Source organism: Hyperoodon ampullatus (genome assembly GCF_949752795.1).
Source record: "Hyperoodon ampullatus genome assembly, chromosome: 7".
Taxonomy (NCBI): domain Eukaryota; kingdom Metazoa; phylum Chordata; class Mammalia; order Artiodactyla; family Ziphiidae; genus Hyperoodon; species Hyperoodon ampullatus.
In genome coordinates this window covers 56,590,775-56,609,379 of record NC_136920.1, presented here as the reverse complement: position 1 = coordinate 56,609,379, position 18,605 = coordinate 56,590,775, and the positions used below count along the sequence as shown (strand labels likewise).

General features: G+C 36.9%; 1 protein-coding gene across 9 annotated transcripts in view; it reads left to right on the top strand.

Annotated features, from left to right (window-relative positions):
- Positions 1-543: 543 nt before the first annotated feature.
- Positions 544-18,605, top strand: part of EMSY (EMSY transcriptional repressor, BRCA2 interacting) — a gene marked incomplete at its 5' end in the record, with an annotated part of 79,323 nt that continues 61,261 nt past the window's right edge. For 2 of the 9 annotated variants that reach the window (XM_079708474.1, XM_079708473.1), the window contains 7 exons: positions 577-646; positions 6,817-6,916; positions 8,416-8,490; positions 9,832-9,873; positions 13,354-13,529; positions 15,157-15,309; positions 17,258-17,517. In XM_079708474.1, coding sequence (XP_079564600.1) covers positions 577-646; positions 6,817-6,916; positions 8,416-8,490; positions 9,832-9,873; positions 13,354-13,529; positions 15,157-15,309; positions 17,258-17,517 — 876 coding nt within the window. Of the gene's footprint in view, positions 647-6,816; positions 6,917-8,415; positions 8,491-9,831; positions 9,874-13,353; positions 13,530-15,156; positions 15,310-17,257; positions 17,518-18,605 lie in introns of all 9 variants that reach the window. The other 7 variants (XM_079708477.1, XM_079708476.1, XM_079708481.1 and 4 more) reach the window with 5 other exon arrangements.

Sequence of the window (18,605 nt, the reverse complement as noted above, 5' to 3'; positions counted from 1 at the left end):
ACTCGAGGAGAAAGTACTATATTAAGTTCCATTAACCCACTTAACATCCTAGGAACTTTACTTATTTTATTTCATGTAGCTCATAGTGAGAAAGCCGGCAGAAGTCAAGTGACTTGCCCAGGTTACACAGGTAGTGGCACCTATTTATGAAATAATGTGTTAGCCACTAGGATAAGAACTTCATATACACTGTTATTTAATCCTCATAACAAGCTGAGTGATAAAATCTCTGTTTCACAGATGTGTAAAGTTTATGTTCAGATAGGCCAATTTACCCAGGATCACACAGCCAGTAAGTTGAAAGATTGAATTAGAACCTATATGTGTCCAATGCCTATGCTCTTTCCACTATGATAGGCTGGAATAGTAAGCTCACACATGGTTAAATTCTTCATTTGTCAGAAGTTGGAAAGCATGGAGGTGAAATAGGATTGTGAGATATTCTTACTGGTTTTGCTTCTTAGCGTGTGGATCTCCACGTGAGTGGGCTTTTGAATGTACTTTCGTAATTTGAGTTTTTGGTTTTTGTTTTGGTAGGGAAGACAAGCTCTTTGGGGCTACCAAAAAGAAGCAGCAATGCCTGTTGTGTGGCCAACACTTTTGGATCTCAGCAGGGATGAATGCAAAAGGATTCTTCGAAAATTGGGTATGATTTTCATTTTTGATGTTTCATGCCTCCCTATGATCCTTTTCCCTTTCTGTTTGGGTCATGGCTGTTTGCATGGATATCATATTTCATGATGGTTAGAAATTCTTGAGGTATAGTTCTTGTCTTACTCTGTTATTTCCCTAGTGCTTTGTATAGTGCTTTGTACACAGTAGATGCATGAATCATATTAATAATAATAGCAGCTAAAAGTTCTTCAGGGCTACTGGGCTATTCTGAGTCCTTTACATTCAGCATCTCATTTAATCCTCATTCAAACCAAAAAGATAGGTGTGTTTCTTCTTTTGTCCCCATTTTACAGATGACAGACCTGAAGCTTAGAACCTGAAGTAATGCTGATAGTAAGTCATGGGGTCAGAATTTCAACCCAGGGAATAGGATTCCAGTCTCATGTTAACATACTTTTAACCTTCATGAATGTATGTGTGAATTACATACTGTTTCTGAATTCTAAGTTAATGTAAGCTATGCTGACTTTTCCAAATTATATTTTACTTTCAGTAATAAAACACCATTTATGCCTGTAATGAATTATTTAGTGCTTCTTTTCCTTTAGAGCAGCCTTTCTCAACTAACATTTAGGGAGAGAATTAAGCCCTAATACTAAGTTATCCATTGTATGTAATGAACTAACTTTTCTTCATGTATCTAGAATGGTATGTATTATCCTTGGGAAAATTGAGAAAAAAAGATTTACTCAAATCATTTTCTGTATTCTGTGGTTTACATGAGTATCCTTGGTTGAGAAATGCAGCCTTGGACTGTAAGGTCCAAGAAGGAACCTTTTTGTCTTATTTACCACTATAGTCTCAGGCCAGCACATAGTAGGGACTCAGTAAATGAAAAAATAATTTGAAAAAGAATATTAGATGTTTTGGCAGTGGATAGGAATTATTTAGATATCTATGACTTTGAAGGGGAAAGTGTGGACCTTGAATTCAGATAGACCTGGGGTCTTGGTCCTGTTACTAACGACCGACATGATCCAAGGACAAGTTGTTTAATCTCCCTAAATCTATTGACACTTTTGTAAATGAAGGACAATAATATCTGCCTCATAAGTTTATGTGGATTAAGTGTATATAAAAAGGGCCTGTCACAGTGCCTGACATCTGAGTATATAACGTTTTAAAGCAGTTGCTTTCAGACATTTATTTATTTTCAGGTGAATCTTTTCTTCAAAGGAAATCTTTGTTGGGAATTCCTATGCATAAATCTGAATCATAGCAAATCTGGCCCTGCCTGCTAATAACCTTTGCCCTTTTTATTTCCCCTTAGGCCACTATGAGGATTTCTATATTTTAAACTACTTCTTAGCATTGTATTTTAGCACCTCTAGAGAGGTTTTTTGTTTTGTTTTGGGGTGGGTTGGTTTTTTGGGGGGTCAGTTATTCCTTTTTTTTTTTTAACCTTATATCCAAACTTTTAGTACTAATTCGAGGGTGATTTTCTACACACTTATATGCAATTGCTCTAACTTGCTAGCTACCAGTTATAAAGTTGGATTTTTATTTATTTCACAGCTGAAATAATTGCAGATCACAACTGAAGTTGATTTCATTAGAGTTTCTGGGCTTTTGGGACCTTGAATCAAGAGATTATGTTTGAATATAAAAATTGTAACCTTTAAGTGTAAATTTATCCTTAATTTTAGTCAGAGTTGTGTGGGTAATATTGCTGAATACGGCTTCTATACAAAAGAAAACAGCCTTCCTAGAGGGTAACGTCATCTTCAATGACCCTTCTTTTGGGAGGTGAGCCTGGAGAGTGATTTTCGGAAAGACTTCCTCCCCACCCGTTGGCTCATTATCATAACAGTGAAACCTTTGAATTGCTTTCAAACACTAGCTCTAGGTCCAAAGTTTAGAGAAGGTACTGTATTTAAAAATTAGTTTAAAATATTTTAAGAATTAGCTTTAAGGGGCTTCCTTGGTGGTGCAGTGGTTGAGAGTCCACCTGCCGATGCAGGGGACACGGGTTCGTGCCCGGTCCAGGAAGATCCCACATGCTGCGGAGCGACTGGGCCCGTGAGCCATGGCCGCTGAGCCTGCGCGTCCGGAACCTGTGCTCCGCAGCAGGAGAGGCCACAGCAGTGAGAGAACCGCGTACCGCCAAAAAAAAGAATTAGCTTTAAAAAAATTCTTTTTAAAAATGTTATAAATTATTTTAACAGATGCTAAACATTACATTTTACTTAAATGTAGAGAAATTGGGATAGAGAATTTCTTTATGACACACTGAACATACCAGTGATAGATAAATGCTTCCTTCCCTCTATCCTGCCTCTCCCCTGCCCTATTTTTTTATGACCATTCCTGCACTGTAACTCTTACATGAGGCTTTATGAACTATAGTATAATTGAATGGCTGGTTTGTTTAAATGGAACGGGTTGAGGGCTTTATAAAAATAGTTTGGCAAATCTTCTGTTTTCTGTGTTTTTTCGTGTGTTATTTCGTTATACTTACGCGTCATTAGAGTTAACACTGTAATAGAATGGTACCAAAAATAATACCAGAAATTCAACTGAGTTTGATATTTGTCAGAATCTTAGGATTCTCATCAAATGAAATCCACAAATGTGAATGAGGTTGGAAAGCTAGTAAAAGTTCTTTACAATGAATGAGTTTCTCATTGAATGAAGGGGGGAGGTATGCATTGGATTGTGTAGCAATGAGAACTGTGTTCTGAGTTACAGTTTTGTGTGAGGTTGCCACCTCTTACTTTTTTTTTTTTTTTTTTTTTTGCGGTACGCCGGCCTCTCACTGCTGTGGCCTCTCCCGCTGCAGAGCACAGGCCCCGGACGCGCAGGCTCAGCGGCCATGGCTCACGGGCCCAGCCGCTCCGCGGCATGTGGGATCCTCCGGGACCGGGGCCCGAACCCGCGTCCCCTGCATCGGCAGGCGGAGTCAACCACTGCGCCACCAGGGAAGCCCAACCACCTCTTACTTTTGTGCATGACTTTTTAGTTGGACTTGGAATGAGACTTGAGATGTCAAGAATTTTTGTCTTTCTTTAGTTAATTTCACTTTTTTTGAAATATTGTGAAATAGTGAAATTTTGATCACCATAAATTCGACAGGCCAAAAGTGAAGTTTTTCCTCAAACCACTTCCTCTCTCTGACCTCTCCATTTCTTTTTATGGTATTGCCATTCTACTAAATATCTTGGAAACTGAAAAACCTGATTCTTTTCCTTCTGCCATTCCTTCCACATTTAATCAATCACTGAGTTCTATCAAAAACTTTTTAGACTGGAAATGGTGGCTTTTCTTAGTCTGGCCCCAAACAGTTTTTCCTTTTTTTTTTTTTTTTGAGGTACGCGGGCCTCTCACTGTTGTGGCCTCTTCCGTCGCGGAGACAGGCTCCGGACGTGCAGGCTCAGTGGCCATGGCTCACGGGCCCAGCCGCACCGCGGCATGTGGGATCTTCCCGGACCGGGGCATGAACCCGTGTCCCCTGCATCGGCAGGCGGACTCTCAACCACTGCGCCACCAAGGAAGCCCAGTTTTTCCATTTTTATCCTTGTTGGATTTTAATCACCTTGAGGATAAGGACTTTGTTTTGTTCATATAAGGATTCTCCATGGTACCTTGTAGTAGTAGTGTTCAATTAGTAGTTTGGTTTGAATTAGCGACTAACCAAGTACGGACATATTTCCCTAGTGTAAAACTCTCAAAATAGCCTCTGACTATTACTGGAAGTTTAATGTCTCTGTGAAACATTATGTGCTCTTTTACTCTCTCTGTTCCTTTTGCACATTTGCATTTCACCCCCTGCCTGCCTAGAGCACAGTTCTCTTTCTGATTAAAGCTTATGCTTCCAGACTAGATGATGTGTTTTTCTTCTGTGCCTTTATCACTGTATTGTAAATGTATCAGAATTGTCTGATGACTTGTTTCACTGTAGCTTTATTCTAGAGTTAACTTCTTAAGGGCAGGATTTAGCATACTATCTGGTATATATAATAGGACTCAATACTGATTTGTTGAATAAAATATTCCATAAATGGGGCATAAACATTTAGATATAGTGGTTTCTTAGTTATCCCCAGTGTCTTTCTGAACTCTACTTTAGGTTCTGATAAAAGCTGAAATATATGTTTCCTGGAACAAAGTATTTCCTTCACTACTCCAGAGAAGCAGAGTTTGTCCTTCCAGAGAGACCACATGAAACATCTACATAATATCCAGCCTAGATTGAACATGCAGGATGTTTACACATGGGATAATTCAGTTGGACCAGACATTTCTATTTAAGCTCACTCTTCTATATAAAGTCTTTTCTTTTGATAGAACTGTGAATAATATGAACTGAATGAGGCTACTGTTTTATTGTTGGTTTAGTACCTTGGATGCAGGTATGCATGCCTTAATTATTTGGCTAATATTCAGTATCTGTTGTATGTAAGGCATTGGCAAATACTGGTAGCAACTTGAATTGAGTAAGAAGATAACTGTAGTCTGGACACTTATTTCCCATCATTTTGTTTTGCTCAGGTATACTTGTCTCATAGTGTTAATAGTTTGAAACAACTATTTTATTATTTCTCATGATTCTATGGGTTTTTTGTCTTGCCTGAGCTCTCTCATGTGGCTCTATTCAGCTGGTAGCTTAGCTGGTTAATTGGGCTCAGCTGAGGTGGCTGGGCCTCTCTCTCTCTCTCTCCATGTGACCTTTCATCCTGGGCTTCTTCATAGCTTGGTGATCTCAAGCTTCCAAGAGGGCAAGGTCCTGTGTCCAAGGCTGCTATTTGCATCATGTATACTGATGTTCCATTGGCCAAAGTAAGTCACATGCCAAGCCCAGAGTCAGTGTGGGAGGGACTATTGGAAGGTAGTACACGAGGAAGTACACTGAGAGGCAGGCATGGTTCATTGGGAGCCATTGAGGGCTTTTTGGTTTTATATTTTAACCACTACTAGGGACTGACAGTTTCATTAAATAAGAGTTGTTGCTGTGGAAAGTTAGTGAAATGAAACTGTCTGGCATTAGGGTTCAGTGTATTATGTCCTGATTGCTGTAAGAGCAATTCATGTATGCTAATCTGCCTTAGTCATTTTGCTGGTGGTTTTTATAGATGCAGAGGATCATAGAAATGGACGGTACCTTCAAAGTGTCTTCTAGATAAAGAAACTGAGGATCAGAGATGAGAAAGGACTTGTCCAAGGTCACACAACTAGTGTCAGTACTGGAGCCAGAATCTGGTCATTTGACTCTTGATCCAGTAGTTTTTCACTTGCACACTATTCACAGATAGAATATAGGTCAAATTCTTAGGCAAGCCTAAGGAATTATTTCAAAGTTTGGGCAGTAAAGGTACCTATCAATAATGCTAAAAACTTCTCTTATCAGCCTTTTTATATCACTTGGAACCTGCTCCCAAGTGTTGGTAGCATCTGAGTTGAATGTTCTTCAGGATGATGCGTAAGACGAAATATTTTTCTTTTTTTTTTTTGCGGTACGCGGGCCTCTCACTGTTGTGGCGTCTCCCGTTGCGGAGCACAGGCTCCGGATGCGCAGGCTCAGCGGCCATGGCTCACGGGCCCAGCCGCTCTGCGGCATGTGGGATCTTCCCGGACCAGGGCACGAACCCGCGTCCCCTGCATCGGCAGGCAGACTCTCAACCACTGCGCCACCAGGGAAACCCACCATTAGATTTTTCTACCTAAACTTTTTATATACATGACTTCTGTGAGGCAGTAAAAAAGAAAATAAGATTATAAAAGCCACATTTTATTTTTATTTATTTTTTTATAAGGAATTTTTTTATTAGTTTCTGCTTTATAACAAAGTGAATCAGTCATACATATACATCTGTTCCCACATCCCTTCCCTCATGCATCTCCCTCCCTCCCACCCTCCCCATCCCACCCCTCCAGGCGGTCACAAAGCACCGAGCTGATCTCCCTGTGCTCTGCGGCTGCTTCCCACTAGCTATCTACCTTACGTTTGGTAGTGTGTATATGTCCATGCCTCTCTTGCGTAAAAGCCACATTTTAACCTATGGTTTTAGATAAAATTTTTGAGAGGACATTAATGAAATATTCACATGTTGATTTTTAGGTTTCCTGCCCTGAAGTTTCACTCTATGTAGCCATAGTACTTAAATATTGATGGCCTATCTTGATAAAATAATTTTCTTCTTCTAGAATTGGAGGCATATGCTGGAGTTATCAGTGCACTTCGGGCACAGGGAGATCTCACCAAGGAAAAGAAAGATCTTCTTGGAGAACTCTCAAAAGTTCTTAGGTAAATTATCATAAAAGTTTGTGAGAGATGAGTCTAGAAATATCATTTTGAGGTGTTTCAATACTTTTCACTCTTAAGCTGAAGACAGAGGTGTTCAAGTTGTTGGTATTTAGAGATCCCATCCCAGTTGTGTGCTTTGTTATGGAAAATTATGTAATTTACCATTTATTCTGTAATCTAATCAGAAAAGGTTTAAGGCAGATTATCTTAGGTTTGGGCTGCTTGGAAAAGGGAGGTATTTTTGACCTGGGTGAAGGAAAGAAGAGCTGGCAGCGACTGGATAGGAAGATCTAGAGTGGCCCAGTGGCATTTGTTAGGGGGTAGAAGGAGACACTAGGAAGTTGTTGTCTTAATTTACAGAAATGGGTGGTGATTAATAGTCATAGCCTTAGGGATAGTTTATCCCTTCAGCTTCCCACTAGAGTTAAAAAAATTCATTAAAAAAATTCTGGTGAAAGGGATTCTTTGATACTTTGCCTTGATCCATTCTTAACATCTTGAGCTTTCTCAGAAAATTCAGTTCTGTTTTAACTGAAGTTTCCTTTCTACATTTAAGACCATTTTGTCCTATTCTTTTTTTAAGTGAAAATAGGGAAGAGATTTTTTTCCCTGCATTTAATTAACATTAAAATAGGGATGTTATTAAGCCAAATTGTCAGTCTTATTGCCTCCATACTTAACAATTTGTATTTTTTGTTTGTTTGTTGTTTATATTGCCTCATAAATTCTGCTTTCCAGCCCCTTAAATATTTTAGTCCGTGGTATAGATTTAACTTAGCAATAAAGATTACACTTTTAAGAGTGCTATTCACTTTATTGAGTATTTATGAATGGAATGGGTATAGCCTTTTTTCAGTTGTTTAGATTTAACTTTACATGTATTTAATCAGGATCAACATAAGTACATTTTTACTATAGTGGTAATATTATACAATGTAGAAGACATACAGCTCAAGTGTTGAGTAATAAAGGAATAATATCCTGGTGTCAAGTTTCATAGCATATAGCTATAGGAAACATTATCTTGCCACTTTCATTTCTTTATTATATTCACTAAACATAAAATTATAGAATCTTAAGCTTTAGAAAGGACTTTAGAAGACTTTCTTCCAAGTGCCAAAATCCTCTTCTCAGTAACCATGATTAGGGGTCATTCAGTGGCTGTTTACATTTAGATAACAGGAACCTCTGCTAATCTTGAACATGGTCTGATATTTCTGAGTTTTGGACGTAATGACTTGATATCAAGCTGAATTTGTCTTCCTGTGATTTCTAATTTGTAACTAATTCTCTCTGCAGTTACACAGAATCAGTCTGAATCCTTTTCTATGACTTTAATTAAAGCATTTGAAGATATATATTAGGCCCCTGTCTATATCTTTTTACAAATCAATTTTGCCCCCCCACCCCCAAGCAAAATGTTGACTTAAACATTAATAAAAGTATAGAAAAGAGCTGCCTGCTTGGCAGAGTTCTATAATGGCTATTTTTTTTCATAGCATCTCAACAGAGCGCCACCGTGCTGAAGTTCGGAGAGCAGTAAACGATGAACGGTTAACAACAATTGCACATAAGTAAGCCATTAGTCATACCACCCCTGATTTTTCATGACGTAGTATACCGTAGTTTTGAAAGTCTTCCTATTGTGTAGCAGATTCCTGAGTCTTTTATCTTGATAGTAATATCTCTGTACTCAGGGATCCTGACCATAGCTGTGTTAACTATTTATTCAATTGGTTATGTTTTTGCATTTGGTTAGGCAAGCTTTAAGTACTCAGGTCAAATCCTGTTGCAATGTAACCTCTGTATAACTAAAGGCCTCCACAGTTTAGCAGATGATTCCTTTACTTGAAGCAAAGTTCAATAAGAAAGTAGTGTGCTCCCTAAATTTGACAGCCCCTTAGAGTTACTTTGTAATAGTATTTGATATGTATATTGCTTTATAAATAGGCATTATAAAATTTTTGATAACTGACTAATATTTCATGTATTTTGAGATTCAGCAAAAAGATTGTAAAATATATGTTCTGCTTTTAAGAAATATGACTACAGTATACCTTAATTTACTTTGAAAAGCCAACAAAATAAAATTGTAAAGGATTCTTATCAAACTGTTTTCAGATCATTATAACTATTTGATAGATGGGGTGGAGGGTGGTGGAAGACACAAACCGAGCATTAACAGAGTATGTATGGAGACAGTGCCTCCTGAAAAACGGAAAAGAACAGAAATTATCCTTTAAATGTTAATGCAATATGGTAGGAACATTTTATAAAATAAGGTATGTTATAGAATATTCATCTGTTTTTTATTTTTATGTTTTAATGTGAAATAAAACTAAAGGAAAAAATTCAGTACATTTCCATAATGTAATGAATAATGCTTTTAACCCAATTGGCAGTATTGTATTGACCCTGAAGATCCATTAGCTTCGTGTGGTGCTTTAATGTTACTGATTTTACTTGACTGATAAAATGGGGTGCTACCTTTTTAACTGTGTAGTTTGAAAGTTAAGCTGTTTGAATTTGGAGATTTTTCAGTGGTTGGTATGTATGCACTGTAGAAATTTGAAAATTTTCCTCTAGCATCATTAAGTATTTACTTGTTAGGCCAACATGGCTAAAACATTCACATATTGTGTTCCTTCTTTAAATTGCTCTAAACTTTTAAATTTGGATACTCTAAAAATAGTAACTGAGCCTAGATTCTAATTTGAGAACTTGTAATAGGAACTTATGTGCTAGGTAATAAAGTAGTAAATAATAGTTTGCATTCAGAGGCACTTAGAGACAAAATTAGTACCTTAAAAGCATTGGAACAGTATTGTGGGGCAATTAGTTGTAAGTTGATGCATCAGTTTCATACTTAAAGATAACATTTATTTAGTCTCCTTTTCCTTTTTTCCCCTTTAAAGAATGAATTTATCCTTATATTTGGGTGAAAGACCAAGTTACAGGTATGCAAATAGGTTATTGTTATTTCAGGCTTTTTCTTGTATTTATTTCAAAATTGAAGCTCTCAATTATTCAGGGGCACATATTCCATTTATGAATTAACCGTGCCCCTTGCTTTTACTTCTCTTCCCCTCCTCCTCTTCCTAATACTGCCCACCCTTTAGCTATTTTGCTGCTTGAAAGTACCTCTAGTCAGAGGGTGGGAAGGGAGAGGAGGTGAAAATTTTAATTACTCATTTTACTACTTGTTAGTTGCCCTGGGAGAGGTTGATGGAAGAATTTACAAGTATTTGCCAAAGTATTTTTGGATAATATGTCAGTTTCTTTGATCTGTTTGACCTCTCCCTTTCCCTCCTCGCTCTGTTAGCATGGATAATTGAGAGTTGGCTTCTATCTACCTGTTTCCTCTTTTTTTCCTCTCCTTTCTGATTTCTTTAACACATAAATTTAATTTTTTGAAAACCGTTTACTTCAGTGTATAATTTTAAGCTACTTAGGTCTTTCCATACTCCTGTTTTAATATTTTATATTGTGGTTTTAGTTTGACCAGACGTCGTATTTACTTGTTGAGCCCAAGGGTCAATGAGTGGGGAATGGTGAGGAAGACATAGATCCCTCATTCTGTCTGTCTCCTCTGCCCTCTTTCCCTCAGAAGTAGTAACAGAACCTACTTCTAAAGATTATCTATAGGAGGCCTTCAAACTGTGAGCCTGAAAAAAGTAACTTGAGCCAAGGAGGAATGCATCTGAACTGACTGCATTCCCTTCCCTCCCTTCCCTTCCCTCCCCCACTCAAAACAGCAGCTTAGGCCAGAAGGAATGTGGTTGAAAGGTAAAGAGAAAGCCAAGAAGATTGAGCACAAAGGAGATGGAAACAAAAGGACTAGAGTGTCTAGTATCGAAGAAAAGCCTTGCTTGAACCATAACACGTGTTTATTATTTGGCACGAGACCATTTATTAAGTTTGATACTCTAATTCAGTTTCGAAACGTGTCAGAATATTATAGAATTAAAGCCTGGAATGTCAAGGAGCTTCACAGTTTTTAATTGGGCCACTCTTGCCAGCATTGTATCTAAATAAAGTGGCTATCCAGAATTACTGTTCTCTTAACTCCTTCTCCATCAGCCAGACATTCATGGGATACTGTTTGAGTTTCTATGTGAGGATGAGGATTTCATGCTGGTGCGCTGCATACCAAAGGATGAGAGGGCCAAGGTAGTTCCACTAGTATCTTGTTAGACTTCTCAGAAAAGGGGCTGGAGCCAGGTTTCCACCCTCCCTTGCTATATTTAGTATAAATAGAGAGGAGTTCTTTGGAACTTAGGAATCTCAGAAAAGCCCTGGAATAAGATGTTTACAGAAACCTGTAAAATTCTATCTAGATGATTTGTGCAACTAATGCATATATACACCCTCATTAGTAAGCAAAATAGGAATTTTGATCTAATTCTAACATGATATTTAATTTTTCATTCACTTAAAAAATGTGTGAGCATGTTTGCCTGAGTAGAAATTTGGAAGATTTATAGATCTTTCTAAAAGTTGCAGTTGTATCTTTTGCACTGCAAATTCTGTCTTTTCAATAGCATATATATTCATGTATTTTAAATTATTAATCTTCCATAATTTCTGCCACCATTTAACAATGTACCAGGTAAGTGTAGACATCACTTTATTTGTATGGTAAACTCTCACCAAGCAAATTTATTAGTGATATTCTAATAAAATGATAGCAAAATAGGAGTAAGCCAAGAAAATGCTGAATAGCTTTTAGAATTTTTTCCTTTGACAATTAGCAATAGGTCTATTTCTGTCTCTCTTTCTTGTTTGTACGAATTTTCTGTTTCAGAACTAGCATCAACTTGGAGATTATGTGATAACAAATTTGTGAAGGTTATTGGGGTCTTAAGAATCCCTCTTTCCCATGTCTTAGGTAGGACTATGTTATACCATGAAGGAATTTGCAGATTTCCCACTGTAACTCAACTGAATTCATCAACTCCTAGAAATTCCTTTCTTGACTGAGTGTAAATTCTTCTCAAGTTGTAAAGTAATTTATTTGTTCCATTCAGTGAAAGTTACTAGTGATTAGACATCAGTGCCCACTTAGTATAAATCAAAGGCAGAAGTTAGACAAAACACATTTGAAAATTTTTATACCTTCCACTTGTGATGTGGCAGTTAATTTCAGTAGCATGATGTATGCTTGTTGAAGGAGACATTTAGTAGCTGTGTGACCATAAGCAAGTTATTTAACTTCTTGGTAATTCAGTTTTCCCATCTTAAAAATGGAGATAATAATATTACCAATTTCATAAGATTGAAAGAACTGTATGAGTTAATACATGTAAAATGTTTAGAACAATGCCTCACATATACTAAGTGCTAATTGATGTTAATTATCATCATTATCATCATCATCATTATTCCACTATCCACCAACAAGGGCTTTTGTGTACTCTATCTAAATTTGAAGAATCAGTGGACCTACAGAATCTTAAACTCTAGGTTGGGTTGTAGAATCTTTGGTTTTGAAAAAGGTGCAGAAATATTTCTGACTTATTGAAGAGGATGATTGATTGATTCTGGGTGAATTTTAAACCTCGACACTAATCATTAGTCAGGAAAAATGATACCACTACCTTTTGTGGAGCCAAGCCAAGGGAAGTGAACAACTGTCTTTTCATATTTCAACCTCTGTTTGGATTCCTAGGATAAAATTTGCTCAAGAAATTGAGTAAAACTGATACTAATGTCTGCTTAGGGGTAGAATTCAATTGCCTCAAACATTCCTTAAAGTGAAGAATGGTATAAATAAGTAAAATTCAAGTAGTGGCAGGTTTCTTGCAGTGTCCTCACATCTAGTATACTTTTTTTAACAGGAAGGATAATAATATAACACATTGTCAGTGACACATGCAGTGATATATACAGCTCCCTTCTATCCCCCAGTACCTAGTCTCCCTCGTTTACTGCCTCAGTTTCCCTTGTTTAAAAGCCTTAGAACCTCTGGCCATGCAGGCAGTTAGGATAATTTTGCAAAAGTTCAATGAATTCCATCCTTAATTATTCAGGAAAATTTGATTTTTGAAATAATGAGTACTTTTTACCTTTTTAGCTTAATTATAACATTAAGTTCTGAAAGTTAGTAGAAATACTAGTTTTCATTAGCAATACCAGATTTAAACTAATGAAAATAATGTTGATATTTATTTAAAAGGCATGGGACAGTTTTTGATAGTTTCAATTTTGTTCATTATAAGATTCAGATTATGGAATAAAGTATGTAAAAATCTAAGTGTGTGTGAAATTCCTTGAATTCTGATTGTTATTCATAATTTTGATCTTGCTTGCTCAAAATAACTCCTCTCCTGTTCACTCAGGGCACTTTTTATAATTTAAAAAGTTATATTTGAGTGTATATATTTGCTTCATTTTTAGCAATTGAGAACTCTTGTAGCAGTGTTTTCTTTTTTGTTTAGTATGTCTGGACCTAATAGCTCTTCAGAATGGTCCATTGAAGGTCGTCGATTGGTACCCCTGATGCCTCGGCTGGTTCCCCAAACTGCCTTCACTGTAACAGCTAATGCTGTTGCCAATGCAGCTGTCCAGCACAATGCATCTCTTCCAGTGCCTGCAGAAACAGGAAGCAAGGAAGGTGAGTAGAGAAATAGTTCTGTGTGTAGAAATGACTTTTCTCACATTCTTCAAGAAAAGTTGTCTTATTTTTCATCTGTTTTTGTCCAGTGTTTAAAAGTTGTGAAACATAATGAGCAACACTTGTTCTGAAACGAGAAACTGCCAAGTTTTTAGTCTCAACCAAAATTAAATATCCCTTTTGTTCAAAGTGTGAATTATATTTATCACAAAATTGCAAAAAGCCTTCTTGGATTGAATTTTTGAAATGAGCATGTCTTGTTAGAAGTGGATAAAAGGCCTTAACAGGTGACATGGAAAATTAATAAGATGATAGAAGTCATTTGTCTGCTGAAGAAAGATGCTGAACTGATACTTTAGAAAATAAAGCTCTGTTTTTGTCTTCTGGAATCAGTGGTATATGCTGCTTCTCTGTTCCAGTCAATGTGCTGAATCTGTTAGTGGTTACGTGGCCGATGGGGATGGCTTTCTTATTGTTATTTAATCTAATAATTGATACATGCTTTAAAAATCCTTGGAGTCTCCTGAGGTCACCAAGAGTAATATTAAATTTGAGAGCGCATGTTTGGGTTGACTTCAGTAGCTTAGTTTGGTGTTACATGAAAGTGACCCTGAAAATAATGCAGTTGTCAGATTACTTTTCAGAATTGTTCTTTTCTTGACTAGCAATGGGTTGTGGAGCAGAATGAGACACTCCTTTCATACATGCCAGACTCTGTTTTACACGGAAGGAAGCTATATTTAGAGAGAGACAGTTATCAGTGTGCAAACTTGGCCTCCATTGAGTTCCTGATTTCTTTGTTGCAGGAGAGCTATCTTTCTTCTCTTCCCACTTCTGTCTTTTCTATTTACCACCTCTCTGGTTCACTGGAAAGAATATAGAATTTTCAATAGTCTAATCTATGTTTGAATCCTAGTTTGCCATTTCTTTGCTTTGTGACCTCCAGCAAGTCTTTTTAGCTTCTGTGAGCCTTGGGTTCCTCATCTTTAAAATGAGGATGTGGTGTTGTGAGAATTAGTGATAATATATGGAAAGGATTTAGCATAATGTATGGTACTCAGTGCCTGTAAATAGTGCCTGTGAGCTACTCCTGCTTCTTGTTGTTGTTATTCAAGAAATTGAAATATGAAGTTGTCATTACCTTAGTTATTATTGCACTGCTTAGATGGCAAGTGACTATTAAGTTGTTTATGATAAAAGAAACTTACCTTGTTTCTCTCCAGGAGCCAAGTTGGAAATTGCTATGGTTAGGGAAAAATTATCCATCACTCCATCATTGATGCTGCTATTAGTATTAAAAAAGAATACAAGTATATGCTTTTTGTCCAACTCCTGCCATGAAGGAAAAATGATTTTCATTTTTCTCAGTTTTAAACTTGTTTTCTTTGTAACTGTGCTCGTCTCCATTGTCAGTGTCACCTGTAGACAGCTGCTAAATACTTGGGGAAAACCTAGTTAAGTGATGATTTTCAGGAAAGCTTATTAATATGTTTTAACCTAGTACTGGCCTCTAACTTCTGATTATATAAAAATGTTAAAATTGGCCTGCAGAAAAAACAATAATTTTACTGTATGCATGGACAGTTTTGGTGAAAGTTAACAGCAGACTTTTTTATCGTTCCTTCAGTAGTGGTTTGCTATTCCTACACAAGTACCACGTCAACCCCAACCTCTACCCCTGTTCCAAGTGGCAGCATAGCAACGGTTAAGTCTCCAAGACCTGCCAGTCCTGCCTCCAATGTAGTTGTCTTGCCAAGTGGAAGTACTGTTTATGTCAAAAGTAAGTGATACTCTCAGTGTTATCAGGGCCATCTTGACTAAAAGCTGCAGCATAGGCTCTGATTAGATCTGCCTTCCTGATAATTCATTGGTCCACTGGCTATTAGCAGTGGTTAGTTTTTGAAGGTTGTAAAGAATTCCTTTCTTTACATGTGACTAGGTATATATTGCTTTTTAATCAGTTCTGGGGGTTGAGAAATTACTTCTTTTTTGTTTTCTATGGGGAATCTGCCTTGAACAGTGCTATACTCTTAAGATTCACTTGTTTTGGTTTTCATGGAATAGAAATGTGAATAGAAACTAAAGGAATGTGCTTATGTCATTTATTTAGTGTTTACTCCTATAATGTAATCTTTGTAGTGTTTTAAAAAATTATTTAGGTACCATATCATTCAACTGTTAAATTCAGTGAAGCATTCTAGAGATTCCTTTCATATTTCTAGTTGACTGTAATTTTTTGAAGTTTATTTGCAGTTTTTAACCCCTTTGATTCTACGCTGTGAAGCAGTTTAATGTCCAGTTCATTTTTTGTTTTTAATGTCTGTTATGTCAGTATTGATTTGCTTTTGGTATCAACTGGAGATCATTGATACTTGACTTTCATTTTTCTCAGTATAGTTATAAACTTGATTTCTTTGTAGCTTTTAGAGGTGGACTTAGTTGTTTTAGACAAATGATTTTAGGTCATTGTCAGTCTTGTTTAGGGTTTAAAAATTGAGGGTATAAGGAGTTATGTTTTATTACCAATTCCATGAGTCATGCTGTATGCTTTTTAAATGTTTGCTTTATAGAGATTTCCTATGTATATTGCAAGGTTTTATGTTTCTCACTTGATTTTTTTAAAAAGTACAAAAACAGTTGAGGCTTTAGTGCATTAAGAAAAAACTAAGAATCTGGGAGTATTAAGTTTATATCAGATTTCTGTGGATTTAGCCAAGATGATCTTTTAAAATAACCATAGAGGTCTATTTTTAAATTTTTAAAAAAATGTTGAAAGTGAATCCCAGACATGAAGAAACCATTTCACACAATATATAGTTTGAAGTAACAGGAAGTTTATTGTTTCATTCTCAGAAGTCACACAGGCAACATTAGTTTGAGATATAATTATTCATTCACCTAACTTCATATGTGCAAGACACTATACCAGGGAAACAAACCGATAAGACTTAGTTGTTGTCCTTTGGGAGCCCCTTAATAACAGGAGATGTGCAGACTGACAGCCACATTACCATGGGGTAAGTGATACAGAAGAGAATGTACAAAGTGCTTTCTAAGCTCAGAGAAGACATGAATTCGCTTTGCTTAGAGGAGTAAGGGAAAGCTTCACCGAGGAGATGGCTTGCAGGATGATGATTACTGGATGATGAAGAGGTCATTGAATGTATGTGGTGTTCCCCAAAGAACAGTAGTATATAGAGACTCGAGATGGATAGAATATGTGATAAGGTGGCTTTGGGGAATGGTGAGCAGTTTAGTGTGCCAGGATTATAAGGTGGGTGGAATAGGGTATTGTGTTCTTAGAAAGATATGGGACCTTGAATGATAAAGTAATGATTTTTGTGCCTCATCTTGTAGGGAGATAAAAACTACTAAAGGATTTGAGGCAGGGCATTGGCTTTATTAGATGTGTGAGATTTTTATAGCTGGTAGTAGGATGAAGGGTAGAATGGAAGTGGAGAGATTAGAAGCATGTACACCTTTTAGGAGGTTGTCGCTAAAATACAGGCAGGAGATAAGAAGGCCTGACATGGCTATAGGGTTAAAGAAAAAAGGGAAGGCATTCAGAGACAGCTTCTCTGAGGGAGGATTGATAGAACTTACTGTCTGATTGGGCATGAGGCAAAGGGAGAGGTCAAGGATGACTGATGATGCAATGATTTAAAAATAAAGTATAAAATACAAGGTTATATTGCTATAAATGTAGCAATATTGTCACTGCCTTACAGGTGTTAGCTGTTCAGATGAAGACGAAAAACCCAGAAAACGAAGGCGAACAAACTCTTCTAGCTCTTCCCCTGTTGTCCTAAAGGAAGTTCCAAAGGCTGTTGTTCCAGTCTCAAAGACGATCACTGTACCTGTGAGTGGCAGTCCTAAGATGAGCAACATCATGCAGAGCATTGCCAACTCCTTACCACCCCATATGTCTCCTGTGAAAATAACCTTCACCAAACCATCAACACAGACAACAAACACAACAACACAGAAGGTACGTGGTGGAGGGAGTCTGTCTGCCAATTGCTGTTTTTATCTCTTTCAGTCAATATGATTCAGATTTAACAAACATGCACTGAGTGCTTACTATGTGCTTGGCATTATGGTGGGAATGTTCACATCTCTTTCTTTAATTCTGCACATAAAGCTTTGGGTTAGGTATTATTATTTCACTTTTCGTATATATTTTTGTATATGAGGCTCAGAGATGCTAAATGACTTGCCTAATATGACACAGCTAGCAGATCTTCTAAGACTTTCATTATATTTTACTATTGTGATTCCATTTGGGAAAAAAAATTAAAATATAAAGGATTCTTTCAGCCTGTATTTGGATAACTTTACCTTTAGGAACTTAGTTCTTATATTGCCAGAGTAATGAAGTTGCCATAGTTAGGTGTTTCATAGACGAAAGGAAGGATATGATTAAGTGAATAATTGTTATCATCTTCTTTTTTAATTCTTAAATGCTATCATTAATTCATTTCTAAACTCCTCTCAGTATGTTCACATCATCAGTATTCTGTCAGTTTTGTTGTTAGAACCCTCTACTTGCCACACTGATCTGGATGCTGATGGTACCCTAGGCTTGTTATATACCTCTGTGTCGGAGATCTCCCTTCACTATCATTCTGATCTTCCTCTTTCTTGGTTTATTTACTGATTTGCTGGAGCATATCCTCCAGTAGCTTCTTGGTATATGGGTGGGATGGAAAGTAAAGTTTTTGAGACCTTGCATGGTAGACTGAAAATTTCTTTATTCTACCCTCCTACCGTCTTGATGTAAGTTTAACTAGGTAAGTATTCTAGGTGAGAGGTCATTTTCCTTGAGAATTTTGAAGATATTGCTTCATGGGCTGTTGGCTTCCAGTATTGCTTTTGAGAAGCCCAATAATGCCATTCTAATTCCAGATCCTCTTTTTCTCTTGGAAAAAGTCAGAGTTCTGAAAGTTCAAGGTAATTTTCCTTGTTGTGGGTCTTTATATTATCCATTGGGTTACATACTCAGTGGCTCCTGTTATTCTAGACACTCATATCCTTCCATTCTGGGAAATTTCTTGAATTATTTCTTTGATTTTTCTC